Source organism: Podarcis vaucheri (assembly GCF_965113315.1).
Source record: "Podarcis vaucheri genome assembly, chromosome: 7".
NCBI lineage: Eukaryota > Metazoa > Chordata > Lepidosauria > Squamata > Lacertidae > Podarcis > Podarcis vaucheri.
This window is the reverse complement of record NC_138765.1, coordinates 69087291-69115211: the sequence shown is the minus strand read 5'-3', so window position 1 is coordinate 69115211 and position 27921 is coordinate 69087291. Positions and strand designations below refer to the sequence as shown.

General features: G+C 51.0%; 1 protein-coding gene across 4 annotated transcripts; it reads right to left on the bottom strand.

The window, feature by feature from the left end:
- Positions 1-223: 223 nt before the first annotated feature.
- Positions 224-26589, bottom strand: LOC309536284 (uncharacterized protein). 4 transcript variants are annotated; one of them, XM_082230359.1, is made up of 12 exons: positions 25562-26589; positions 20448-20541; positions 13989-14051; positions 12127-12259; positions 10590-10680; positions 8855-8978; positions 7794-7912; positions 5944-6006; positions 4918-5061; positions 3673-3770; positions 3324-3433; positions 224-1474 (listed from the first exon to the last, which is right to left on the bottom strand). In XM_082230359.1, the coding sequence occupies exons 2-12, from the start codon at positions 20494-20496 to the stop codon at positions 1314-1316; spliced, it is 1155 nt and encodes a 384-aa protein (XP_082086485.1). In that variant the 5' UTR covers positions 20497-20541; positions 25562-26589; the 3' UTR covers positions 224-1313. The 4 variants fall into 4 exon arrangements, with proteins under 4 accessions (XP_082086485.1, XP_082086486.1, XP_082086484.1 ...); XM_082230360.1 differs by lacking the exon at positions 25562-26589 and adding an exon at positions 25278-25382 and having other exon boundaries at positions 3673-3767; XM_082230358.1 differs by lacking the exon at positions 25562-26589 and adding an exon at positions 25278-25381.
- Between the last annotated feature and the right edge of the window lie 1332 nt (positions 26590-27921).

The window sequence follows — 27921 nt, the reverse complement described above, 5'->3', positions numbered from 1 at the left end:
AAAGGTTTACGTAAGCCGCCCGAAAGTGCGCAAGAACCAGCTTTCGAGCAAGGGCTCATTTCCTGAACACACACCACTCCCGCCCCCACAGAAAATGCATGAAATAGTCACAAGGAAGCTTTTTCTTCAGCAAGACTCTTGCTAACAGAACTGCTGAGCAGCACCAGTCACCCTGGGCACAGATCCTGCTCACGGTGCTAGTACATTAAAACACACATACACATGGGATTACTATATATATTTAAGATTAAGCCTAGCACATTTAGCACCAATTTCAAACTGCACTCCTTGCAGTGCAAGATCCAGTCCTGGCAATAAGTAGGGGATGGGGGTGGGTGTCTGTGGAAGACCTTTTCCAAATCTACTTTGAAAGCATTTCATGCTCTTGCTCCTTGCCCGTTTATATTGCACACCGTGTCCAATGCTGCAGAAAGGCAAAGAGCCCGAGAAGGTAATATATTCTCCCTCTTATCAAAGAGCCTCATTTTAGGATCCCCTGGAAATGCCTGCTCTCCTCCAAAGCCTAGTGGGGTCACTCAGAACCCACTTATCATGCAGTACAAGGAGAAAAAAGCTGGTGGGGTGAAGCTGAGCTCCGGAATATGCGGCAATGACAAATCACCAACTTGGATGGCTTTAAAATAGGATAAGACAAGTTCATGGAGGAGGAAGCAACCTCAATGCCCCCTGAATACCAGTTGCAGGCTTAAAATGAATGTTGTACTAGCTAGCTCCCTAGACAAGGCATCTAGTTGGCTCCTATGAAGACACGATTTCGGACTAGATGGGTCTGATCCAGGGCTCTTGGTTTATCCTTTCAAGCCTCTCGGAGGACGTTTCCAGTCTCACAACCGTCCAATAGCTGCTGCCCCATTTTTCGCTGCAGCAAAACTGTACCCTCTCAGCAAAAGAGCGTCTTCCCACAAAGGAGTCCAAGGGCAGGGCTTTGCCTGTCTGCAGAGCACCCGCTGTTCTACCTCTTGACACCCGGCAGACCTTGCCTGGCAAAGCCATCTTCTTCCCAACCAGGGCAAAAAGGTCACACGAGCGAGTCAAGATGGCTAAGATGTTTTGGTCCCGGAGAAAAGGGACGGCAGCCTTTTGGGACCGAGGATGCAGCAGTTGTGCGGAGATTGACGTTCTTTGCAAAGGGTAGGGGGAAATGGCAGCCTTTTGCATCGTTGGCCTCAGGTTTGCTATAGCAAATCCTGCCCCCCCCCCGAGCAACTGCGGGTATGGGCAGAGGTGGCAAAGAGGCCAGAGGGTTGTGGCAAGGGCTGGGCGGAGCAGCCGCTCTGCTGGGAGCAGATGCGTCACTGTTGCTTGCAGCCTTCCTTCTTGTCCCTGGGTTTCTGCCGGCCTACCTTCTCTGGCTGTCGTTTTGTCGGGGACACAAAGGCCGGTTCGCCGAGCTCATCTGGGTAGTCGAAGAAGCTGCCCACAGGGACTGAGTGTCCTCCTGGGGCAGCAGCGGCTAAAGTGGTTGGACGGAGGAGAGGAGAGAGAGAGATCTGTCTGTAATGGCATCACCAGCAGCAGCATCCCCACATCCCAAGCGAGCCAGCTGCTTTGGACTACAATGCCCATCAGCCTCAGCTAGCACGGCCAGTGCTCAGGGATGATGGGATTTGTAGTCTAGTAACATGTGGAGGGCAGCAGACTGGAGGAGGGTGCTCACAAGTCTGTTCCCTGCTGTGCTGATGGGGCAGTTGTGCTATACCCAAGACAGCTGTAGGAGAAGAAGCTTCCTCCCTTTGCAGCACAGGGAGAAGGGATCTGCTGCGGCTGGAACCCATGACCCAGAGATTAAGGGTCTCCTGCTCTACCGGCTGAGATAAGGGGGAAGATAGGACAAGAACCCTCCCCAAGGCAACCAGGCACACGGACATGGTGGTGCTGGGGTGCCAAGCACCCAGTGGAGCAGGCTGTGAGCACCTTCCTCTTGCACAGGAAGCGCTCGCATCTCGTTGCAAAGCCAGTTGGTAATTATCACCACTGATAATCTTGGGATCATTCATGGGAGCCAAAGAGGGTTTTTTTGGAGGGGGCAAGTGTCGACTTGGGGATGACAAACAGAATGATAGGAATCAGCAGCAACTTCCAGCCTTCCGGGTGCAGTCGGGGAGGGATGGGAACAGGGGAAGCTGCTGCCTTAGACACTAACTCAGGCCACTGGTCCATGCAGCTCAGTGCCGCCTACTCTGGTTGGCAGCAGCGGCTCACCAGGGTTTCAGTGATGAGTTTTTCCCTGCTCTACTTGGGCCTTGGGGCTACCCTTCCCCATCAACTGCAGCTGGGACAGCTCAGTCAGTAGATCATGGGACTCTTCATCTCAGGTCGTGGGTTCGAGCCTCACAGTGGGCAAAAGATTCCTGCGTTGCAGGGGTTGGACTAGATTGCCCTCAGTGTCCCTATAACTCTAAGATTCTGACTGGCCTGCAAATGGCCCCAGCCTTTCGTTGCGGAGGGTAAACGGGGCTGGAAAACCACGTTGTAACATCTAGCCATGGAATTGAAGGACAAGTATTAAATGTTATTTTTTAGTGTTTGCCCTTTATGGAGCACCTGAGCGTGGAATTAGATCTCATTGCCGGATCTGGACCGATCAGAACTGTGGCTGGTTTGTTTATGAAAAAGGATATCTTTAACATGCTTCATTAACACAAGGCAGATCAGAGATAAAACGTAACACAACTGAATGCGCACCCTGACTACACTACCATAAGCACTTCAAAATGAACGTAGAGGACAGAGAGAGGCCGCTGGGGAGGGCAGGAGGGGCTGCTACGCTGTCGCCCACTTAAAAGATGGTGCCCAAGCAAATGTTCGAAGCCCTCACCAACACCTGCTTGCCCCCTGGTGGCCACTCTTGTGCGTAAAGGTAAAGGGACCCCTGACCATTAGGTCCAGTCGTGGCCGACTCTGGGGTTGCGGCGCTCATCTCGCTTTATTGGCCGAGGGAGCCAGCGTACAGCTTCCGGGTCATGTGGCCAGCATGACTAAGCCGCTTCTGGCAAACCAGAGCAGCGCACGGAAACGCCGTTTACCTTCCCACCAAAGTGGTACCTATTTATCTACTTGCACTTTGATGTGCTTTTGAACTGCTAGGTTGGCAGGAGCCGGGACCGAGCAACAGGAGCTCACCCCGTCGCGGGGATTCGAACCGCCGACCTTCTGATCGGCAAGCCCTAGGCTCTGTGGTTTAAACCACATACCACCCGTGTCCCACTCTTGTATGTACCTGAGGTCAAAGGGACACCCCCGTCCACAGTCAGCCCTGGGAAACGGCTTGCAATCCCAGAAGAACCAGCTGCATTACCCACCTCTGGAGCAAAGGGCAACCATTCCAGCAGGGGCCTCCACCCTCTGGGCCCTGAAGGTTGGGTCCAGGTCCTCTGCGATATTCCGGCACAGCTGTGGCCTGAGGGACAACCTGCAAGAAAGGACAGGACACTCACAAGTTCGTTTCCCCTCCAGTTGCCCTGGCAGCTCTTTGCGTTCCCTCCCACCCTGCCCTCCATCTCTCTGGAAATCTGGTTTCTAATGAAGACAATAAATGGGTCCCGGAAGTGAATTTTTAAAAGAGAGAGAGAGAGAGCAGAATTTAATAACCATTTGTATAATTAAATTCATAAGGGATCTTTGCAAAGTTACCATCTGAGCAGCACTGACCTGATGTCCGGCTGGCCTCCATGGGTGGGCACCTCTGAGCTGTCCGAGGACCAGAGTCCAGTTGGCGATGCGGCTCCGCAGCTCTCTTGCGCCTCCTTCTGGCAAGAAAGCAACACGGCACCACGTAAGACAGACCCTGAACCGTTCTGCCTGCCAAGGGACTAGCTGCTCTCTTTCGGAGCTGGGTGTGAACTGCAGGGATGCTGGTGCCACCCCCCCCCCCATGGTGCTTATTTCCCAACTCTCCACATAGCCCACAAATAAGCTTTGCTCATAGTAAGCCAAGCTGAGGAAGAGGAGAAGTCATGGGCTGAGGGGCAAATGGCAATTTTCGTTTTGGAAAATTCCAAAGGCCAGCTGAATCGTCACCAAACAGCAAACCCGCTTTTGAGTCCAGGTGGGGTGTTAAGCAAAGTGGAGCATAAGCAAGAAAAAAGAAACTCGTCTAGAGCCAAAGTCACTGTGCCTGCGCTGGTCAAAAGTTTGGTTTTGCCGTACAGCGGTACCTCGGGTTACATACGCTTTAGGTTACATATGCTTCAGGTTACAGACTCCGCTGACCCAGAAATAGTGCTTCGGGTTAAGAACTTTGCTTCAGGATGAGAACAGAAATTGTGCTCCGGCAGCGTGGCAGCAGCAGGAGTCCCCATTAGCTAAAGTGGTGCTTCAGGTTAAGAACAGTTTCAGGTTAAGAATGGACCTCCAGAATGAATTAAGTACTTAACCTGAGGTACCACTATATTATATTGTCATAGGGCACAGAACAGGGTTCCCCAAACCAAGGTCCGCAGGCCAGATCAGGCCCAAGGGACTCGTTTATCCGGCCCGCAGCAATGCCCGCTGCTGCCGCCCGCTCTTACCAGCGCTGCGCTGCGCGGCTGCCCACTTCCGGGTTGGAGAAGCCCCAGAAATAGCTTGTGCGCATGCGTTATTTCTGGTGCACATCCGGGTCGGAGGAGGCCCGTGCACATGTGCACAATCTATTTCCAGTGCTCCTCTGACTCGGAAGTGTGCCGGAAATAGCGTGTGCGCTCCCCCACCCTCTGGCCGGCCGTGCGATCATCGCTGGAGACACCGGCCCGAGGTGCGGTAAGTTTGCTGACCCCTGGCATAGAACCTGTCATTAGGAGCACCTTCACGTCAAGATTTGCTATGCATGAGGAAGGTGCCACGGCCAGCTCCAAGCTGCTGGGTCCATGCAGAGGCGACTTCTGCTACACACCCACACCCAGCAGGGTCACTTACCTCTTGGCTGGGGCTGCTGCTGGGGGCTGCCTCCTCTATGGTGGCGCCCTTGCCCCTTGCCCCTGCCCCTGTCATGGCCTTGACCCTTCTGGGAGATCTCCATTGAGCTTTTAGTTCCTGGTCCTGCATGTAGCGGGCAATCTCCTGCGAGGAGGATAGGGGAGGGAGAAAGACCTTTTTTAAAAAGGCAAGTCAATATCTCTCATTGAAGGTATTTCTGTCTCGGAGCCCAGTGACGTTGGCCTTGTGAGGCTTTCCAAATGGTGTCCCCCACCCACCCACCTGTGTTCCAGGCTGCACCCTAACAAAGTGGCCTTGGGCGGTTTCTGCTCCAGATGAGAGGATTCAAAGTCTTTCAGGGTCCACAGAGGAGAGCTGAGGCATTCGTAACTCGACAGCCCACACTTCAGGTCCAAAAGCACCTTCCACACTCCAGTCTTTCCTGGCTCAACCCTGAACCAAAAAGGCCCAGACAAACAGGGAGGTCTTGGGGCTCTTCTGAACGGGCGCAGAGCCGTGAGTGGGCCGAAGGGAGCCCCCCGCCCCCAAAGCAGGCGTCTTCAGGCAAAAGAACCCACAAATAGGACTCAAGGTGGGAGGGAGGGAAGAAGTTGTTGGAGTAGGGCCTGAGCAGCTTACAAGGCACTGGGGGGAGGACAAACTGGCTCTTGGGACACTGCTTCACACTCAGAGGAGGGTGGGGCAGTGGGCAAGGAGCCCCCCAGCAGCAAACCCTCGCTCTGATGCCCATGGTGAGAGCAGCTGGCTTGGCAGCGCTGTGGCCTCAACTGCGAGCCAGCCAGTCATGGTCCAGTTCGATGGAGGGAGCCTGGCTGTTTATGGAGGGAAGCGAGAGAGTTGCTTTCATCCTTGGATGCTGTTGGAGCTGGGCTGGGCCGTCACGCCAGAGCTGCTTTGATGCCACCCTCTCCACCAGTGGGCAAGCCCACAGCTGTGACACCCCCCCCAAACCCCAAAGCCCCACTGAGCCAAGCCGAGCGAAGAGACCAGCGATCAGCTCCTTACCTCATCCTGAGCCACCTGGGCTGCCCTGTAGTCATTGTGGCGTTCCCAGTTCTTCCTGGCTTTCTGCATGAGAGTGAAAAAGCTAATAAAACAAGGCGGTACAGGGAAGATGGAAGAGGAGGAGCTCTGTTCACACCACAAATCCTTTTCTTTTTCTTTCTTTCTTTCTTTCTTTCTTTCTTTCTTTCTTTCTTTCTTTCTTTCTTTCTTTCACGAGGCATTTCCAATACAGAGGATGAACCCTGCTCTCCCAAGGAAGGAGCTGCAAGCTCTATTCTCACCCGGGGAAGGCAAAAGAACACCTGCTCCTTTTCTGAGGTGCCCTTGTAATTCTGATTCATGCAGGAATATACAGGAATATATAAACGCTGCCTCAGGCCATTTGCTGGGCAGCTGCTGCCAGCCAGGACTCAGTGGTGCCTGGTTCGGTACAAAGCATCTTCCCAGGCAGTGCGGCTGCCTTTTGGACAGCTTCCTTTATCTATTATTATTTATTATTATTTATTGAAGTGAAGCTTCTCTGAGGGTGATAATCCCACTTTACTAATTTGCAGCTTGAAATGCGTGAAATTTCTAATCTTGAAAGATGTGGGTTATTGTTGTTGTTGTTGTTATTTATTATTATCATTTTTGAATTTATATACCATCCTATACCCGGAGGTCTCAGGGCGGTTAACATAAAAAGACCACAGTATATAAAATTAAAATAAAAGCAATAACCCAATAATACCCCACCCCAAAGAGCCACATTTTAAAAGGGTATGGGATGTTGATCAGGTCATCCAAAGGCCTGGTTGAAAAGGAATGTTTTTGCCTGGCGCCTAAAGGTGTATAATGAAGGCGCCAGGCGGACTTCCCTGGGGAGAGCGTTCCACAGATGGGGAGCCACTGCAGAGAAGGCCTGTTTTTGTGTTACCATCCTCCAGAGCTTTCGAGGAGGTAGCACACGAAGGAGGGCCTCAGAAGATGATCTCAGGGTCTGTGTAGGTTCATATGGAAAGAGGCAGTCCTTGAGGTATTGTGGTCCTGAGCCGTTTAAGGCTTTATAGGTCAAAACCAGCACTTTGAATTGGGCCCGGAAACTAATCAGTAGCCAGTGCAGTTGGACCAGGATCGGTGTAATATGCTCAGACCATCTATATGCATACAAACACACACTTTGGCACTGGTGTTTCGGAGGCCCATGGGGCCCACCTTATCCTCTGCACTCTTTAACAGATCCCTCTAGTGGTGCAGCAATAAAACCGCTAGCACATTTGCAAAGCTAAGCAGGGTCCGGTATGGTTTCAAATTGGATGGGGGACCACATGCCGAGATTTCTGCATTGCAGATGGTTGGACTAGATGGCTCTCGGGGGTCCCTTCTGACTCTACAGTTCTATGAGTCTATTAGAAGTCAACTGGAGGGAGGTCAGCTGGGGATCTGGAATGCTGATGACACTCGGCTCTCCCTCCCTTGTCACCAGAGCCCACTGCAGGGGTGCTGGATGAGGGCCAAGTGACTGAAACTGAATCCTGACAAGAGGAAGCCACTGTGAGCAGAAAGTTCTAAAGTGCAGGAAACTGGTACTTCTCCTGCTTTGGAGAACACTGCCCTGAGAGATTCCAGATTTCAACCACTTCATGCCAGTCTGTATTTAGCATCCTGGAGCCAACACGTCCCAGCATGAGATTTACAACCTTCAAGGTACTGGGCAGTTGTCACAAACCCGCCTCCAGATGTGAAACCTTAAAACCTTCACATGCTCTCTTTATTTGACAGGCCCAGTTTGTAACAGGCAAGAAAGTGCTGCCACCCAAACTTTAGTTCCTGGCCCAGAGGAGAAGGAGGAGGATAAAATGGGCACTCACCAGGCGAGCCACTTCCTCAGCTTGTAGCTCCCGGGCTAGTTCTTCATCTTGCTGGAGCTGCTGCTGGTTCTGAAGTTCAAGTTCTGCCATCACCCAGTTTAGGGGCCCGAGGGAGTCATCTGAAGACACAGAGAAAGAGAGAGAGAGACAGACAGACAGGAAGACAAACATGAAAAATGGAGTCATGGGGAAGGACGACAAAGGAGCAGCTCTGCATGTGCTGCTGGTTAAGCAAGCTGAGAGCTCATTGCAGAGGTTGCCCCTCTGCTGGCAGCTGAAGGCCAAGGCGAGAAACAGGACCACCCAGCCGAGGCTGGCCTGGTCCCTTTCCGAAAGGCAATTAATTAATTAATTAATTAATTAATTATAAATATATTATTTATACCCTGCCCATTATTTAGTCACTCTGGGCGGCTTCCAACAAAACATTATAATACCTTAATACATCAAACATTAAAAGCTTCCCTAAACAGGGCTGCCTTCAGATGTCTTCTAAAAGTCTGGTAGTTGTTGTTCTCTTTGACATCTGGTGGGAGGGCTTTCCACAGGGAGGGCGCCACTACCAAGAAGGCCCTCTGCCTAGTTCCCTGTAACTTGGCCTCTCGCAGTGAGGGAACCGCCAGAAGGCCCTCTGTGTCCGGGTGGAACGATGGGGGTGGAGACGCTCCTTCATATGTACTTCCAGCGCTTTTGTGCTTGGAAATCTCCCACGTGAAAACGGTACCAAGATTTCCCAGTCGCAGGGCGGTGTAACGCCAAAGCCTCGGCCCAGAGACATCCCCGAGAGCCGGGCGCTAACTGTGCACCAGCCTTTCCCAACCAGCTGCTTTCCGGATGCTGGTGGGACTACAAATCCCATCAGCACCAGCGATGGCCAGGCAACGGAGGCACCCAAAGTAGGTGCCGTCTTTGGTCCCATGCGTGTTGGGATGCCCTCACGAGACTTTTGCCACCTGCGCTCCAGCTGAGGACACAAGTTGCAGTCAGATGAAATTTGGGAGGCCCCGTGTGTCTGGTATGCGGCCCCCAGAGAAGCCCCGCCTCTCTGGAGCAACCCTCACCGCTCCTCCAGCTCCAGATACCTTCTCCTCCTTCTCGCTGTGTCGCACTTGAGCTCCTGAGCCACAGCTGCTGTTTCTTCTGCAGGCTCTCCTCCTCCAAGTCCTGAAGCTGCTTGGCTAATTCCTGTGTGGAGGAGAGGAAAAAAACCACTGAGAGGGGATGGAAATGGAATTCCAGAGCCAGGCTTCACCCTGCCACTACTTCGTGGTGCTTTCTGTCTCCCATTCAGCTGGCAGAGAACGAAGACAATGGAAACCTGGTGTACTAATTGTGCATCTGTGGCCTTATTTCCCACCCCACCCCCCTTGCAAAGGAGCTACTGGAAAGCAGCCTTAAAGTGCACTCCTACCAATGGTTCTTGTGGAAGCAAGGCTTGTTGATGGCTCCTGGTGTTGACAGGGAGCCTCACTCAATGAGATGACAGGAGTTGCTGCAAACTCTGCACTGTAGCCGTCTCCTGCCCAAAGCTGGAATATTGTGCCTGCTTTTATCTTCTGGAGAACATTTTTAAACCAGAGGGTGAAATGCTGTTCTGGACCTGGGCACCATCCCTCCACTCAAGCCTTCATCTTTTTCAAAGTTCCTTAGGTTGTTTTCAAGCCAACGTTCAGCCAGCCATAAAAAATGTAATTTTATACGTAATTCTGATCGGCTGAAACCATGGAGTGGAGATGGCAATTTTCTTTTTCGTTCTGTCTGCCTGATAAGGAAATTGGTTTAGAAGAGGATATTCTCTTGGGGAAGCTTTTGTTCCAGAGGAACTGTGGAAATGGGCAGAGGGGTTTCAATCCCTTGTGAGGGAGAAGGAGCTGAGGAAAGTCCAGATTTGGGACTGCTGTTCTTAGAAGGCAGGCAGAGCCTCTTCCAGGGATCTCTGTCACCTCAGGTGACCCCGCCAGCTTTGATCTCTTGCTTGTGTTCCATTAGCCAGACAAGCAGCAGCTCCACCAAACTGCTCTTTCCAGGCTAATCCTATTTGGAACCGAACAGCCTGTTCTACATATTAAAACGTCGCCCTCAAAGCGGTTTGCGGCCAAGCTGCCCTTGGCCACTAATGGCAGGGAGCAGGAAGAGGTTTTTGCAAAGGCAAAACTCTCGTTAAAGTGGGTTTCCACAATGCTCCACAGTGAACAGCCGACTTCCCACTGACCAGCGATAGGAGGAACAAGGAAGTGCAAGAACCCAGCCCAAGTCAGCCAACAATGCACACTGGAAACATCCATAAGATAGCAGCCATTGGTTCATCTGCCTCCAGATAAATCTCTCTTTCCAGTCCTGCCCTGGAGGAAACATTTACACTGTTCTACGGTGTTTCCGTGTGCTGCTCTGGTTCGCCAGAAGTGGCTTAGTCATGCTGGCCACATGACCCGGAAAAACTGTACGCTGGCTCCCTTGGCCAGTAAAACGACATAAGCGCTGCAACCCCAGAGTCATTCATGACTAGACCTAATGGTCAGGGGTCCCTTTACCTTTACCTTTTACCCCCTGAAAACATTCTGATTTGTTTGCAATGAGGATATGCAACGATGTCAGTCCATCATTACTCCCCCCACTTAACTTGGGCAGGGGGTGATCGGACCCAGAGTCAAATTACTGCAGGGTGTGCTAGGGCCAGCTAAAAATAATCTGCCTTTCGGAAGGACCTGCTAGGCAGCCCACCCTGTCCTGTTCCTGCCGAGAGGGGGCCAAAGGAAGTGAGGGAGCCTGCCACCTGGCTCCAGGTGTTCCTGTTACCTGGTCCTTCTCCTTCCTCTGGCAACTCTCCTCCGCCTCCCTCCGAATGTCTTCCTGGATTGCACGGGCGATTTCGGAGTCCCGATCTTCCCTGCGTGTGATGCGGGCAGGAGAGAGGGAAGGAAGAGGCAATTAGTGAAGCAGGAAGCCTCTGTCCAGATGCACAAGAGAGGGACAGAGCAGGAACTTCAGAGGGCCTCCTCCTATCAGATGTTAATCTGACCTCAAGAGTACAGGAACCTTACAAAGGCACCTGGGGAGCTACAGAGAAAAGTCATCCATTGCCTCTAGCATAGACATCTGCACCAGGTGCACACTTTAGACATCAACATGTTCAGTATGCTCTGTCTGCTTGCACTGCAGGTGCAAAGCTCGCCACAAGCAAGGTCAGACACAAGCTCTGTGGGCTTGTAAGGCTTGCCTCCCCGCAAAAAAGAGCCCCAAATTCTTCTGCAGCTCAGATTATAACTGGAGTTGCAGAGGGGGGGAAACAAACCTCAGTTTACGTCCCTTTCAGCCTCAAAGGACAGCTTGATCTAATCTGGGCAGGGATAGCCCAACTTCTGCCATCTATGCTCTGATAACCTTTAGGTTGGATTGCTGCAACATATCATATGTGGGGCTGCCTCTGAAGATGGTTTGGGCACTTCAGCCAGTGCATAATTCAGCAGCCAGTTTGTTCACTCCAGAGCAAGACGGTTTGAGCATATAACGCCAACGCTGGCTCAACTGCACTGCTTGCCAATCCAATTCCAGGCACAATTCAACGTGCTGGTTTTGACCTATAAAGCCCTAAACAGCTCAGGACTGCAATACCTCAAGGACCACCTCTCCCACCTCTGGGACTCAGACCCAGAGATCATAATCTGGGACGTTTCTTCTTGTGCCCCTCCCTGAGTGGTCTGGAGGTGCCAACATGTGAGCAGGCCTTTTCCGTGGTGGCTCCCCGCTTGTGGAATGTTCTCCCCAGGGAGGTTTGCATACCATTACATACCTTCATTACATACCATTAGGCACCAGGCAAAAACATTTCTTTTCTCCCAGGCCTTTGGCTAATTAAACAAACTATGGCCTTTTAAACTTGGGAGGGCATTGTTTTTATTTTCACTATGTTGTGTATTTTTGTGTTTTTATATTGTAAACCGCCCTGTGACCCTGGGGTGTAGGGCTGTATAGAAATTTAAGAAGCGAATAAAATGAATAAAAAGAGGCTTGGAAAAGAGTTCTTTCAGAATTAGTCTGTCCCACTTTCCCCACATCCAATCCATGCTCATCCACAAATGTGGGTCTCCAGCTGTTTTTGGACTACAACTCCCATCATCCTTAGCTAGCAGGACCAGTGGGAACTGTAGTTCGAAAACAGCTGCAGACCTAAGCTCGGGAAACACTGGAAGATGCAGCCGCAGCAGAACCAAGACTAGGCCTTGTCCATCCCGCTGGGATGCCTTCCCATAAGCATCACCATAACTCTCTCTCCCACCCAAAGCAAGAGACACCGCCGCCCTGCAATAAAGTTGGGACTCCAAAGCAAACCTACAGTTCCTTCTGCTGCTCAGAGAGCTGGTGCTTCCTCCTGGCTTCCTCCTCCAGGTCCTGAAGTTTCTTGGCAATTCGGATGTCCTTCTGGACCAGCTGGTTCTTCTGAATGTTGGAAGTGTAATGCTGCTCAACTGCAAAGAGATGGAAACTTCACTGCGTGGGCTGGAATGGAGAGACCTCTTTCATCCTCCTCTCTCCTCCCTTCCTCGCCTTCAAGGGCATCCCCAGGTACGGCTGGGAATAAAGACTCCCTTGTCTGGAACACTGGAGAGCTGCCGCCGGTCCGTGTAGGCCGGATTTTGAGAGAGTGCTGGGGGCGCCAGTCGCAAAATGGCTGCCACGGAGGAGGCATGGCCCAACGCAAAGGAGCTGCTGCAGGGCATGTGTGATCCTGCTTCAAGCGACGCACTTTCGGGAGGCAAAACTCCTCAGGCTGCCTCTCCAGACACTGGGCAGAAGGGGGAAAGGAAGACTGCGAAGGTGGAGCAATAGGACTCTGAGGTAGCAGCCCAAACAGGTGGCGCGATGCCAAGCTGCTCATCTGACTGGATCTCTTCCAGATCCTGTCTGCTGGGCAGTGGCTGTTGACACTTTCTTGCCCTCTCAAGGGTGCTTGGTGAGGAGAGACGGAGAAGGAAGGCTCTTTCCTCTTCGGCCTGCCACCCTAACTCACCACCCCTGGGTGCCATAGACAAGAGCTGCTTGGCTGGCCAGCCAGCTGCTCCCACCACCCCTGGCAGGCTTGATCTTAGCTGCCATCCATCAGTCCCGCTGACAGGGTGTGGGTGGCGAAGGGGGCGGCACCGGGGGAGGTGGGAGAAGTGTCCTCTGCCTGGACCGTGTGCGTCACTGCAGCGGGGAATGACGTCGCGGAATGATTCATGGGCACCCGCTGTGGCAGCCAAGAGAGGCTGGGGTGGGCAAGGAGGTTGCAGGAGGAACCGTCCCCTTCCAAAGGGCCGCCAAAAGGAGTCAACCTTGAGAGTGTCCCTGGAGAGAGTGGTGCCTGTCAAGCCTGTTCCTCGTTAAAATCTGCAAGGTTGATTCACTGAAGCACTAGGCTCCATTTAATTAACTAAAAAAAAGGCCGTAAAAACTCTGGCTCCAACAGGCACCCCGTACTAGGAAAACTAAATGCGCTTCCAAAGGATGCCTTGCGCATGAAGGACGGACCTATTTCCAGGGATCGTCTGAAGGTCTCTAAGTGGATGCGGTGTATGCAGGGGGTTTTGAGGGGGGTTAATACTCCAATGCTAAAGGCAGAGGGCCTTCTTAGTAGTGGCACCCTCCCTGTGGAACACCCTCCCTTCAGGCGTCAAGGAGATAAAGAACTACAAAACCTTTAGAAGGCACCTGAAGGCAGCCCTGTATCAGGGAGGTTTTAATGCTTGATATTTTACTATGTTTTTATATACAGCCGTACCTCTGGTTACGTACTTAATTTGTTCATGAGGTCCATTCTTAACCTGAAACTGTTCTTAACCTGAAGCACCACTTTAGCTAATGGGGCCTCCCGCTGCTGCTGCGCCGCTGCCATGCGATTTCTGTTCTCATCCTGAAGCAAAGTTCTTAACCTGAGGTACTAGTTCTGGGTTAGCGGAGTATAACCTGAAGCATATGTAACCTGAGGTACCACTGTATCCCGTATGCTGCCCAGAGTGCCTGGAGAAACTCAGCCAGGTAGGAATGGTACAAATAATAAAGTTGTTGTTGTTAAATGCTGAAGCCAGGGGCCCAGCCAGACCAGGTAGAAAAAGACCCCAAGAAATTCCAAAACACTGGCCAGGGAAGGCAAGGCTGGGCTTGCTCTGAGCCTTTGCCCCGAGGAAGAGGAGCATGAAGAGTCCCATCAGCTCTTACTCTCTTGCTCTTGAAGGCTATAAGCCAAAGCGCCATCTTCCAGGACCGCAAAATCTCGGCAAACTGCAGGGGGAAAGAGAACACACAATTAAACAACAGCAGAGCCCAGTTCTGCCAATATTTTCATTCATCTGCAAGTTTTCTTACCCATCTATCACACCACAAAGTAGCAGGTTGAGTTCCAACCATTGCAGCTACGTAAACAGGGAAGGCCTTTGCAATTATCAAATGGGGGGGAAGCCATTCAAAATGGAAACAGAGAAATGCAAATCCAGCAAAATAGGCCAGATTAAAGCGGTGCATCTCAGCAAATCTCAACACCGAAGAAGGCCGGTATGGATGTAGAGGGACTTTCAAATGTTTGGGGCCTAAATTGTTTATAGAGCTCTAAACACAAATGCAAGCAGAACTTTTAATTGGGCCTGAAGACAAACCAGCCACCAGGGCATTTGTTTTAAGATAGTTGCGATTGGATAGCCAGCCAGCCAGCCAGTTCTCTGGCTGCTGTGTTTTGGACCGAGGAAGCTCACAGCCATCCAAAACAGCATTTGGAGGAGGAATGTTTTGTGTAAAGGTACAGTGGTGCCTCGCAAGACGAAAATAATCCGTTCCGCGAGTCTCTTCGTCTAGTGGTTTTTTCGTCTTGCGAAGCAACCCTATTAGCGGCTTAGCGGATTAGCGCTATTAGCGGTTTAGCGGATTAGCAGCTATTAAAGGCTTAGCGGCTTAGCGGCTAAAAGGCTATTAGCGGCTTAGCGGCTTAGAAAAAGGGGGGGAAGCGGAAAAAAATCGGAACACACGCAAGACGTTTTCGTCTTGCGAAGCAAGCCCATAGGGAAATTCGTCTTGCGAAGCAGCTCAAAAACGGAAAACCCTTTCATCTAGCGGGTTTTCCGTCTTGCGAGGCATTCGTCTTGTGGGGCACCACTGTAAAGGTAAAGGGACCTCTGACCATTAGGTCCAGTCATGACCGACTCTGGGGTTGCGGCACTCATCTCGCTTTATTGGCCGAGGGAGCCGGCGTACAGCTTCCGGGTCATGTGGCCAGCATGACTAAGCCGCTTATGGTGAACCAGAGCAGCGCAGGGAAATGCCATTTACCTTCCCACCAGAACAGTACCTATTTATCTACTTGCACTTTGACGTGCTTTCGAACTGCTAGGTTGGCAGGAGCAGGGACCGAGCAACGGGAGCTCACCCCGTCACGGGGATTCAAACCGCCGATCTTCTGATCGGCAAGTCCTAGGCTCTGTGGTTTAACCTGCAGCGCCACCTGCATCCCTCATGTTTTGTGTAGTTGCTGCCAAATACTTGTAACCCCACAGAGCATCAGTGCTGCCTCCAGGACTTCCATTCTGCCTTCCTAACAGGAGGAGGAAGAGGTGGCAGCGGAGGCAGCACTGAGGTGACTGTGAGCTGCGCTCCCTTGGCAAAAAGGCAGCCAGCCTGCCCAAGGCAACAGGCGCCTCTTTGCAGGAGCCCTGTCAGAATCTGGGTGTGTCCAACGTAGCACACCCAGTCCCTGCCCACCCAGCCATTCCACAGCTACTTGGCCGACAAGTCAGCACAGCTTGACAAGGTGTTGAAAGATCTCTGTCTACACGCACTGTTTACGCAACACAAAGAGAAAAAGGGCGGGGAGTGAACATGGGGGGGCCGCACCTCTCAGCCTAAACCGGGTGCCGTGGCAAATGCCAGCTGGGGAGAGTCTTTATGATGTGACCCCCCCCCCCAATAAGCCATTTAAGCCTCAACCACACTTCAACCAAAGGGCGGCAAATAAAGTTTGCCCATTCTAAGGGAAAACCTTTTCCAAGGTGGCAACAAAGGACCATGTTGGGCACGCCAGGCCTTCTTGCGCCTGGCAAAGCTCTCGTTTGCTCAAGAGTGCCAGCCAGCCTTGTCACAGAGCCCGGCTGCTTGCCGGTGGGGGTCACATTTGTGCTGCGCAAAAACACAGCTTCTGCTTCCAAAAAATGAGAAATCAGACACACCCAGTCTAGGGAAGTTAGCCCCCACTCAGCATCTTTTTTCTGTGGAGCGCCGGTGGGGGGGGGGGGCAGACAGAAAAAACAAAAACGAAACAACAAAACCAGTCTTCAAGTTTATTGTCCTTGCATCATGATGAATAGGGCCCTTCTCCCCCTACTCCAGGAATCGCCACTTGAAGCCAGCAGCCATCGCCAGGGAACCTCCAAGCGAGTAAGGAAGTCAAGGGCTCAAGTTGGACCATTTTGGGGGGAGGGGGCTGCCCGAAATCTGTACAGTGGTACCTCGGGTTACAGATGCTTCAGGTTACAGACTCTGCTAACCCAGAAATAGTACCTCAGGTTAAGAACTTTGCTTCAGGATGAGAACAGAAATTGTGCAGCAGTTGCACGGCAGCAGCAGGAGGCTCCATTAGCTAAGATGGTACCTCAGGTTAAGCACAGTTTCAGGTTAAGAACAGACCTCCGGAACGAATTAAGTTCTTAACCCGAGGTACCACTGTATTCCTTTTTCCGTACCACTGAAAGAACAGATTAGAATTGGAAGTCAACAACTAGAACAATGATCAATTAGAATTCAACAACAAGCTGGAATTGGAGTTGTGAGAGAAAATACTCCTTCAAAGGCGACCTGTGGAACTCATTGCTACTGGATGTTATTCTGGTTCCATTTAATGTGGACTTGCCTCTTCTGCAGAACGTGTGAGAAGTAAAAAAAACCACCACGGAAAACAGAACTCTGGGTTAAAGGTGGTGGTGGGGCACTTTGGTGTGGATATTGTAAAAATAATAATAATATCTGCCTGTGTGAGCAGCACTGAGGCCACAACCAGCTGCCCTGTGGAAGCGACCCGGGGTGCCCGGAAGTTGCTGCTCTTTTAGCAGAGAGGCCCTGAAGAATCTCTTCCCAGAGGCAGCTGAATGGTCAAGCGGCCGCAGGTCAGTGGAAACCCCGCCACTCTGAGCTTTGCTTCCCCGAGTGGCTCTCCACTCAGCCTCACGACCTCATTTCCAGCTGGCATCGCTTTCCTCCTCCTTCCCAAATTACATTCATTTAATCCTTTCCCCGTCCCTCTCCGTATCGCATTACAAGGTGAATAAGGGACATGCCACGCATTATAATTACTGGCCCGGAATCAAATCTCAGTGGCGGAAAAAATGCGCCCCTCCCCAACACTGCAGCGCTGGGAGGGGGGGGGAAGCAAGCTTCTCTCAGAGGCCTTAGCTACGCCCATCTTGGCAGGTGCTTTCTGAGGCCTTCACAACCGTCATCCTCACACAATTCTAGAGGAGATCTTGGCAGGGCAAGGTGTAGCAGCTGCCCCTGGTCCAATACACCTGAAGGGCATTAGGCTGGGGAAGACTACCCTGCTTAACTGGGCCACAGGGAGGGGATTTTTAATATATATATTTTTAAGGGACTGGCATTAGATTTTGACGCCCTTCCACAGCTTGAGCCACCTTTCCAAATACCACCTGGAGCCATCATTCTGCAGCCACTGGATCTGTGTACAGTGATACCTCTAGTTAAGAACCTAATTCGTTCTGGAGATCCGTTCTTAACCTGAAACTGTTCTTTACCTGAGGTACCACTTTAGCTAATGGGGCCTCCCACTGCCGCTGCTCTGCCGCCACACGATTTCTGTTCTCATCCTGAAGCAAAGTTCTTAACCCAAGGTACTATTTCTGGGTTAGCGGAGTCTGTAACCTGAAGCGCCTGTAACCTGAAGCATCTGTAACCCGAGGTACCACTGTACTGAACTCTGGCTGGCTCTCCATATTGTGGAAGTCCTCTTCTCTCAAGTGTCTAGACACTAGTGACTGAAGGAGAGAAGTTGCAGTGAAGTTTGAAGCAAATCTCCCAGTACACTGAGCAAGCAGCCGCATGCCAGGGACAGGATTTTGCTCGCTCCTCCCTGTCTAATTGGAGGCAGGAGGAATGAAAGCAAGCAAGGGAAAGGAGATGTCTTTCATGGCCCTCTCCCTTCTGGACTTGCCAGCTGTCAGGGGTTCAGGAGCAGAGGCGAGGGCAAGGGAGGAAACAGAGAGCGAGGGGGAGGAGGCAGAAGAAAAGATGAGTGATGACGACGACCCGAGATCTCCGAGTCTTTCCAGTGAATCAGAAGATTCACAGGAAGGAGCGCCAGTGGCCAGAGCAAGGGGGGAGCTTAGGGGGACACCCCAGGAAGAAGGGTCCAGAGGGGGCTCAGAGAGCAGCAGTTGGAAATCGGGGCCAGCATCACCAACAGGACGCAGTGGACAGGAAGGGCGCCAGGTACCGAGCTCTGGCAGCTCGCAGGAGGGAGGGCATGAGTCAGGAGTGGCCACACCTCCATCGGGGAGCGAGGAAACGGTTAAGCGGAAAGTGGAAGGTTGGGCGCGCGCGCCAAGTTCAAATACACAGGAAGGTGGCACAGTAAGCAGCCCGGAAAGGGAGCCAGGTCCTAAAGCCCGACGCAAGGAGACAGAAGGGTCCGGGGGGTCAGCGTCAGAAGCGTCCCGAAAGGAAGAGACCACGGGGGGGGGCAGAGGGACCCAGAGAAGAACGGTCAGGCGGAAAAGGTGGAGTAAGGCTAGGGTACTTAGCTGGTGTACAGGGGGCGGAGACTCAGACGGAGCTTCGCTGGTCTAACCCATAAGACGTAGAGCTGCACGCAGCAGCTTGAGAATGGAAACTGTAACTCAATAAAGACTTTTACAAAGTGACTGCTGGCTAGCGTGATCCTCTGTGAGCTAGGATCTGGAGCAGCTCTGACACCAGCCATCAATTGGAAACCATGACAGACTCCAGAGGGCAAGTGGATTTCCTGGGCCTTTGCTCCCACAGCAGAAGCAAGGAGATGGAAACCGGCACACATCTCTAAGCGGGCGAGCTTGTGGCTGTTTGGCACGCCGCGTATCTCAGCACCTGGCGGCATTTGGGGGCTTGCACCACACCTGCTCTGTTTGTTTGTTTTTAATTTTTATTAGAAATTTTATTTACAACATAACATAAACCCCCGCCCCCCCAATACAGAAATCCACCCTCATTAAGCGTGAACATAACATACAATAAGCATAGCATGCAACAATACAAACAACCAAATAAAAGACTTCCTTTCTCCTGTATCTGGCCTCCTTATTTACTTCTTATAAGCTGCTCTCTGTTTTGATGATTATTTTGTACATTTCTCTTTTTTGTAGAAGAGCAGCATATACATTACCCTTAAGAATGGAGCTTCCAAGTTCAGAGGCAGACTTCTGGCTGGGTTCTGCAAGTGGACTTCCCAGAAGTCCCTGCCTTGCCATGATGGCGACTGGGCAAAGCTGTGGTCTTACTCTTATAAATGCAACCACAATACCTCAAGGCCCGTCTCTTCCCATATGAGCCTACCCGGACCCTGAGATCATCTTCTGAGGCCCTCCGTGTGCCTCCTCCTTGAGATGTCCAGAGGGTGGCAACACGAGAATGGGCCTTCCCCACAGTGGCTCCCCATCTGTGGAATGCTCTCCCCAGGGAAGTCCACCTGGCGCCTTCATTATACACTTTAGGCACCAGGCAAAAACGTTCCTTTTTAACCAGGCCTTTGGTTGACCTGATCAACATCCCATACCCTTTTAAAAGGGTCTTTGGGTGGGGGGGTATTATTGGGTAATTGCTTTTATTTTAATTTTATATACTGTGGTCTTTTTGTGTGAACCGCCCTGAGACCTCCAGGTATAGGACGGTATATAAATTCAATAAATAACAACAACAACAACATACCTGAAGGAGCGTCTCCACCCCCATCGTTCTGCCCGGACACTGAGGTCCAGTGCTGAGGGCCTTCTGGCAGTTCCCTCGCAGCAAAAAGCCAAGTTACAGGGAACCAGGCAGAGGGCCTTCTCAGTAGTGGCACCCACCCTGTGGAACACCCTCCCTTCAAATGTGAAGGAAATAAGCAGCTATCCTATCTTTAAAAGACATCTGAAGGAAGCACTGTTTAGGGAAGCTTTTAATGTTAAATAGACTACAGTGGTACCTCGGGTTAAGTACTTAATTCGTTCCGGAGGTCCATTCTTAACCTGAAACTGTTCTTAACCTGAAGCACCACTTTAGCTAATGGGGCCTACTGCTGCTGCCTGAAGCAAAGTTCTTAACCCGAGGTAATATATCTGGGTTAGTGGAGTCTGTAACCTGAAGCGTATGTAACCTGAAGCGTATGTAACCCAATGTACCACTGTATTGTATTTTAATATTCTGTTGAAAGCTGCCCAAAGTGGCTGGGGAAACCCAGCCAGATGGGCGGGGTATAAATAATAAATTATTATTATTATTATTATTATTATTATTATTAACCCTCACCTTTCAAGATTAGAAATTTCATGCATTTCAAGCTGCAGATCAGTAAAGTGGGATTATCAGAGAAGCTTCACTTCGTGTTTCCTAACACACACACACACACACACACACACACCCCAAGGTGAGCTCCTAGCTTCTTGCATGGCTTACCTTCCTGCACCGGAGGCAGGCGGGAGGTGTCAATCTGAACTTCCGTCATCTTCAGAGACCGGGCTATGCTCTCATGGACTCCTGAAAAGGCCACCTGCAAGAAGAGAGGCTACGAGTTACTGGGATTGCCTAGTGATGATAACCTAAGTGGATTTCAGAGATGCTGGAGGAGAAACCCTTCCCACTGCATAAGCCCAGGTTATCTCTGCTGCTCTCTCAGGGAGGTTCGCCTGGCAAAGCCTGTCGGTGCTGACAGGTGAGCATGCTCCTCCAAAAAACTCTCTCCCAGGGCCAGCGCAAGAGGAAATGCTTCTGTGTAGAGTTCCCCGAGCCCAGGAAAAAGAGATAGCCCACAGGATCCCCGAAGAACTCTTGTGCAAGGCTTTCACTGGTCCTTCTAGCTAGGGGTGATGGGGGTTTGTAGTCCAAAAACAGCTGGAGACCCAAGTTTGGAAAACCCTGATTTAGGGAAGGTGTGTGTGTGTGTGTGTGTGTGTGTGTGTGTGAGAGAGAGAGAGAGAGAGAGAGAGAGAGAGAGAGAGAGAGAGACTTGCCTTCCAGTTGTCATTCTAAACTGCAATCCCCACTCTAAGCTGCAGGAGTTACAGTCCCAAACATCTGGAGGGCATTGAGAGAAAAGAAGGCGTGTGAACTCATGATCAACGCTGGGCAAACATTCCACTTGATCACATCTATACCCGGCCCTTCCTCCCAAAGGAGCCCAGTGCTGTCTCCCTGCACCTCCTGCTGCCAACATGGTGAGGGGCAAGATGGGTGACCCAGCAGAGGATGGCACAAAGGCATGGGGTGGCTTCCAGTTGCTGCCAGCCTCCAACGGGCAGCTTGCCTTCCTCTCCACCAACACAGACACTGCCCCACGTGTCTATTCCCCTTTCTAAACCTGCCGCCATCTTCTTGCCGAAGCAAATTCCACAAGTTAAAATTGCACACTCTGCGAACAGCGGCTCTCTTTTATCTCGCTCGGATCTGCTGGCTGGCAAGTTTCACTGGGTGACCTGAACTTCTAGTATTACGGTGGGTGGGTGGGTGGGGAAGTTGTCTCAACAGGAATAATGGTAGCTTTACCCTTACTCCTTTGGGGAGTTGCCTCCATAGTCCCAACATATTTTTGATTGCTCCGCCTTTTCCTACTCTACTTTTTTTGAAATGGGGGTGGGGGAAAGAGATCCAAATGCAGCTGCTGCACCAAAGATTTGCTTAAGAGCATTACGATACTGACAGTTTTATTTTCAGTCCCTTTCTTAATAATCCCCAGCATGGAATTAGCCTTTTCCGCAGCTGTCGCACAGTGTTTGCACTAAGCTATTTGCCACGACTGCACAGCACCCTCTGGGGAGAGTCACAACAAGCTCCGATTCCCTCAGTATGCAGGCAGACCGACTCCACTTTTTGCTTTCCTCCTTTGCAAGGAATACTTATTTACTCCACCCTCTGCTTACTGTTCTTTAATTAGTTGCTAACTCCTAAAAAAGGCCTATTGTCTTATCCTATGACTGTTAAATGCATTTGATTTAATTTGCTTTCGGTGAAGTGTTTCTTTGTCAATAGGTTTTTGAGTGTGCTTATTATTACATTTCTACCCCGTGTTTCCTCCAAGGAATGGTGAATGGCCCAAGCTTACCCAGGGAGCTGAGAGGGGATTTGAACTCAAGTCTCCAAGTTCATAGCTCAACACTCTAACCACTATGCTACGCTGGGTGTCAGAAGACATATACAACATCTTCTGGATTTCCCTTACCCACGTGCTCCCTGACTCTTCTTCACAAACTCTTAAAAGGTTGCTGAGGCAGAACTTCCCTTTACAGAAGCCTTGCTGATTCATTCTCAGCTAGACTTGTTCTTCTATGTGCATGATCAATTTCGTCTTTAATTATGCTTTCCACCAATTTACCTGAAACGGACATTACAATGCAATTTCCTGGATCCTCCCCCTGCCCCTGGATACACTTAATAAATAAATAAGTATACATGTTAAGCTGCCTGCCTTCCAGTTCTCTGCTAAGGGGGGATATTTTAGCAAGAGGTGGAATATTTTGAGCAAGTTCATCTCCTTTAGGCTGAAATCCTGCAAAAAAATACATAGATCCAAGTCCCACTAAACTCACTAGGGCTTACTTCAACATACACATGAAGAGGATTGTGTTAAGAACCCTACTTAGATGAACACCATCAAGACTCCGAGATTTGCCAATTTGTCATTTGTCCCTAGAATAGCCCTAGACCATTTCTAGCCATGTGTTGCTTTTCAGCATAGCTGAACAGAGATTCTACTCTTGTTCCCCTTAATGGAAGAAGAGGAGCTGAACTTATGACCTAACACAGAAAAGTGATGATGATATTTACTGCCAACAGACAACCCCACACAAAATCACTCCACACAAAATCAGAAGGTGGTTCAAAGCTTTATATAAAACATACCTGACTTGCCCATGGAAGGCGCACTCACAAGGGACCCCTGACCTCTCTCTAACTTCTAGCGTGGTGCCAACCTCCCCTTCATCAAGGCTTGGTCTGGTTGTACAAAGTCTCTGCTCATTCCTAAATTTAAACAAACTCCCCAGTGGAGAGCTTGAAGACTGTGGATTCCTTCTGGAAATAGCAGCCAGAGAGGAATGCAACTTTTCCCAAGTAAGGGCATATGAATGTGCCCGGTTGATGTGTGGGGGTCTACTCTCTATATGTGCCTCATCTTTTTTTTCCTGTAAGACTGCAAATGTGAAGCGCTTCCTCTCAGGGAGACAAAGGGTGGGTAGAGCTTCTCCTGCTCAATTTCTCTGTATCGTGGCTCCATCCAGACTTCCCTTTATTCTGCACTCGCTGTATTGTGAGTGCTACCAGGTTTCCCCTCTGTGTTCACAAAGCTCATCTCTGCCTAAGGTCAGAAGAGTGAAGACACCCCCATCTTGTCAATGTCCCCCGGTGCGCACACAAAACAGGTAACAAATCTGACAATAATGAAGCTGTGCAGATGTGAAACCCATGGTGTGTGTGTGTAGTAACATGAACACATCTGCAATTGCAGAGTTGCAACCCATTCCCAGCAGGCTCACTTCAGCCCCAACTTCTCCATCAATTAACCCAGCGCTCAGAAAGGTAAAGGTAAAGGGACCCCTGACCATTAGGTCCAGTGGTGACCGACTCTGGGGTTGCGGCGCTCATCTCTCTTTATTGGCCGAGGGAGCCGGCATACAGCTTCCAGGTCATGTGGCCAGCATGACTAAGCCGCTTTTGGCGAACCAGAACAGCGCACGGAAACGCCGTTTACCTTCCCGCTGGAGCAGTACCTATTTATCTACGTGCACTTTGACGTGCTTTCGAACTGTTAGGTTGACAGGAGCAGGGACCAAGCAACGGGAGCTCACCCCGTCGCGGGGATTCGAACTGCCGACCTTCTGATCTGCAAGTCCTAGGCTCTGTGGTTTAACCCACAGCGCCACCCGCGTCCCTCCAACGCTCGGAAAGTCTTTGCCAAATCCCCTATATCATAATCCCGTTTCCTCCAGACCCCCAGAACATGAGCAAGGCCCCTCAAAGGAATCCAAAGGAGAGTATGCAAGAAACCTGGCAACCCTAGAAGTTAATTGAAAGACAGTGGCGTAGCGTGGGGGGTGCAGGGGGGGCGGCCACACCGGGCGCAACATTTGGGGGTTAGGGTTAGGGGGCGCAAATCCACGGGTTAGGGGGCGCAAATTACTTGCCTTGCCCCAGGTGCTGACAACCCACGCTACGCCACTGTTGAAGGATATGCAACCGTAACACAGACACACACAGAGAGATACACACACTGTTCATCCAAAATGATCAAACGGCTTGAATTTTGTCCCTCTAGCAAGATGCTCTTGTGAAGCAATGTAAAGCCACGGTAACAGAGGTGTAGTTGCTCTCAGTGGAATCCCCTGCAGATGCTCCAGCAACCAGAATCAAGGAAGAAGGGGAGCAGATAACCTCTGAGCAGCCAAGATCTATTATTTGATCGTGGAACTGAGACTAAGGCTACCTTTGAAGCCAGTGGGTAGAATGGGCAGCCTCCCCCAAGGGACTGCTGCAGTTGCAAATTCCTGCAATGAGCAGCGGTGGGGTGGCGGTGGGGATGTGGATTTCAACTTGGTGACCTCTACAGCCCCTCTAGGATTTTTAGTAAGCTGCCATTTTGGGTTTGGTTTTGACTTCATGTTATCGGGGACATGACTGGACCCTTCTTTGCTAATATACAACAGGGGGAAGAACTTTGCACATGGCCAGTAGCATCTCTGTTCCTTTTAAGGGCCTCTGCTGGCTACAACCCTTCCCAAGGTTTTCCAGGTCCCACCTGGGGTTGATTTTTTTTTGGGGGGGGTTGCATGCAGACAGGCTGACGGCAAGATTTATCCCTTTTAGGAGGAAGAGGCAGCACTCTGCACATGACCAGAGGATTACAGCGAGACAAGGCAACCTGGCAGGCATGCCATGGTGGGAGGGGGCATAGCCACGACCCTGGTCCCTCCTTCCCCTGCCTGGCTTGAGCTATCCTTGCTGCAAAGCCCAGAGGGGAGACCCGCATCCGCGTTGCTGCGCCAGGTCTCCACTCTTGGCCGTGATGGACACCGCCCTTTCTTCCTCCACGCCCCCCCCCCCAGCCAACACTTTCAGGACGCCGGGTCAGAGGAAGGCGGGACCACCTCGCAGGGCTGTTGTTGGGCGAAACCCCTCCGGCCCCTCCCTCCAACCTGCTGGGGAGGGGGAGGCCACCCCCAACCTCTCATCCAAGACGCCAGAATGAGAAGGGACGAGGGAGACCCCCACCCCAAAACCACCCACCCAAGTACTTACCTGCCTGCCTGCTTGCGCGGCCAAGGCGCTCTCGCCCCGCCTTCTGGCGGGCAGGAGGCGGCGGCTCTGCGGCTCCGCAGGCGGATGGGAGGAAGGAAGGAAAGGAGGGAGGGAGGCTGGGCGACGCCTCCCCCGCCTTCCTGGCCCCGCCGAGCCCCCCCGCAGCCCCTGCCCGCCTACCCACCCACGGGGCCCGCCGCCTTCCCCGGTCCCGGAGGCCTCCCCAAGGAGCGCAAGAAGGAAGGAGGGAAGCGGGCGGATCCAGCTGCAGCAGCGGCTCCTACCTCGTCCTCCTGCCCGGCGACCGCCTGGATAAGCGGCCTTGCGTAGGATTAAAGCAAGGGGAGGAGGAGGCGGAGGAGGAAACGGGGGCTGCAGCCAGCTAAATTTACTCAAAGGAGACCCATCAGGACGAAGGGACCCCAGGCGTTGCCAGGCGTAAATCAAGCAAGTCGTAGAATTGTAGAGTTGGAAGGGATCTAGTCCAACCCCTGCAGGGGATCGAACATGCAACCTTGGCATGATCAGCACCAGGCTCTAGCCAACTGAGCTGTCCAGGTTCCTTCCTCCACGAAAAGGCCCCACCCCCCAATAAAGGCTGCAAGCAAGATAAATAAAAATCCTTAACTAAAAGTAGGAACAATCAGAGTATTTGAAATGCTCACTGAGGTCGCTTGGATGATGTTGTGAAAGGTTTTCAGCAAATGCAAGAAAACTTGTTTTAGTTCGGGTTAAAAAAAAAAGATGAAAAAGTGTGTGTGTGGTTCAAGTTATTAACAACCATCCTACCAGGATCCAAAGCGAACTTGTCTGAAGTTTGTATGGCTTTAAAGACGATTGCAATTGGGCAGTACTGTATATAAGATTGTCTGAATACATAATTCAGAAGTGGCTGAACACATCTCGGCATGAAGGGAGTGGTCCTGGACCTCTTGAAAGAGATGGGGATCCCACCACTTCTGAGAAGAAAGTTCACTCTGGACCCAGCGGCTTGTGACAAATACCCTCCATGGGGGAAAGGCTATTAAGGGAGACAGTGGCAAGACAGTTGCAAATACACTTGGGTGAAACTGATCACTTTGTCCCTTTTCAGGCTGGGTCCAAGCCTGGCTCTTTAAAGGCCTGAAGTGTCCTGATGGGTGAACCTCATGGGGAGAAGGACAAGGGGAGCGCCCCCCTGTGGTGCTGTTTTTCAAGAAAAAGAGGTGCCAGAACTCACCTTGAAACACCTCCTTTGTTCTCTTATTATGGCAATGGTGCCCACCTGAGAGGTGCCGGAACTGAGTTCTGGCTGAATAAAAGCCCTGGCCACCCTATTATTCTTGCTTAATCTCTCAGCAAATATTCCATTGATGGTGGAATCTTCCTGAACTGACTCCATGTTTTACCAAAGGGGGCATTTCCAAGTGAGTTCCAGCACCTCTTTTTTTCCTAGACAAATAGCACTGGCACTGGGTGATTATTATTTTGGGAGAGGGCAGCAGTTGTACCGTAGGGTGCCGAAGGGTACCAGCTTGTTCTCAGAGCTATTTAACCTCCCACACTAACCATTGGGAACAATCATTTGGTGATTCGGGGCACAGTGTCCTCTGTGTGCTGGTGGAACAATTTCTCCGTAACATCTGAATCAGAAGAAACTGTGCAAACCTTGGACCAGTGGCTGGACTCAGTGGTCGGTTGGACGAGGGCCAACAAACTGATTCTGAATCCTGGCAAGGCAGAGGTGCTGAGAGTGTCCAGTTCTCCAGCTGGGACAATTGCCTGCATACTCCCCTCTGAAAGAGTAAGTTTGTAAATCCAGGGATTCGCCTGCATCATCTGTGTCGCTAGAAGCCCAGCTGTCCTCCATATGGAACTTGCTGAACTGACTGGGAGACTCCGAGACCAGAGAGAAGAGACAGTGGAAGAAGACTGGAAGAAGTTTAAAGAATATTTGGGAAAATATGTTAATATTTAAATCTTTGAATAGCTTTGGAAGTGGATATGGGCTGTAGGGTTAGAAGTAGAAGATAGTGTATTTTTAAAAAGTATTATTTGCAAGTGATAAAATGTGAAGATTTTTTAAGGTAAAAGTGTGATTTAAAAAATGGTTAAAAATTATGATATATGAAACTGCTAAAGGTGAGGTAAAATGAAAATCAGATAAGGGGGACTTGGGGAAGCTCACCTAACAATGTTTAGAAAAAATAAGGATAAGACAAGAATTTGTTTGTATTGTTTGTATTTCTGTTTGTATTGTTTATTTGTGTTATGAAATGAATAAAAAAATTGGAAAAATAAATAAATAGAAGCCCAGCTGTTCTCAGTGGCCAGGAGTTCCTTTCACCAGCTGCAGCCATGTGCTGGTAAACTGCCAGGCTGGATTACTGAAATGCCCTCTGTGTGGTTGGCCTGGAACTTGCAGCGAGTACAAAAAGCAGCAGCTGGACTGCTCCCTGGGGGCAGAATACAGTATTGGCTTCATGTTATGCCAGTGCTGAAGGCCTTGAACCCGCTGCCAGTTAGCTGCGGGACTAAGTTTAATATGCTGGTCCTGGTATACAAAGCCCTATGCGGCTTGGTATCAGGATAAACTAAGAGAGCGTCTTGCCCCTTATATACTCAGCTGGTAGCTCAGTCGGCAGAGCTTGAGGCAATCTCAAGG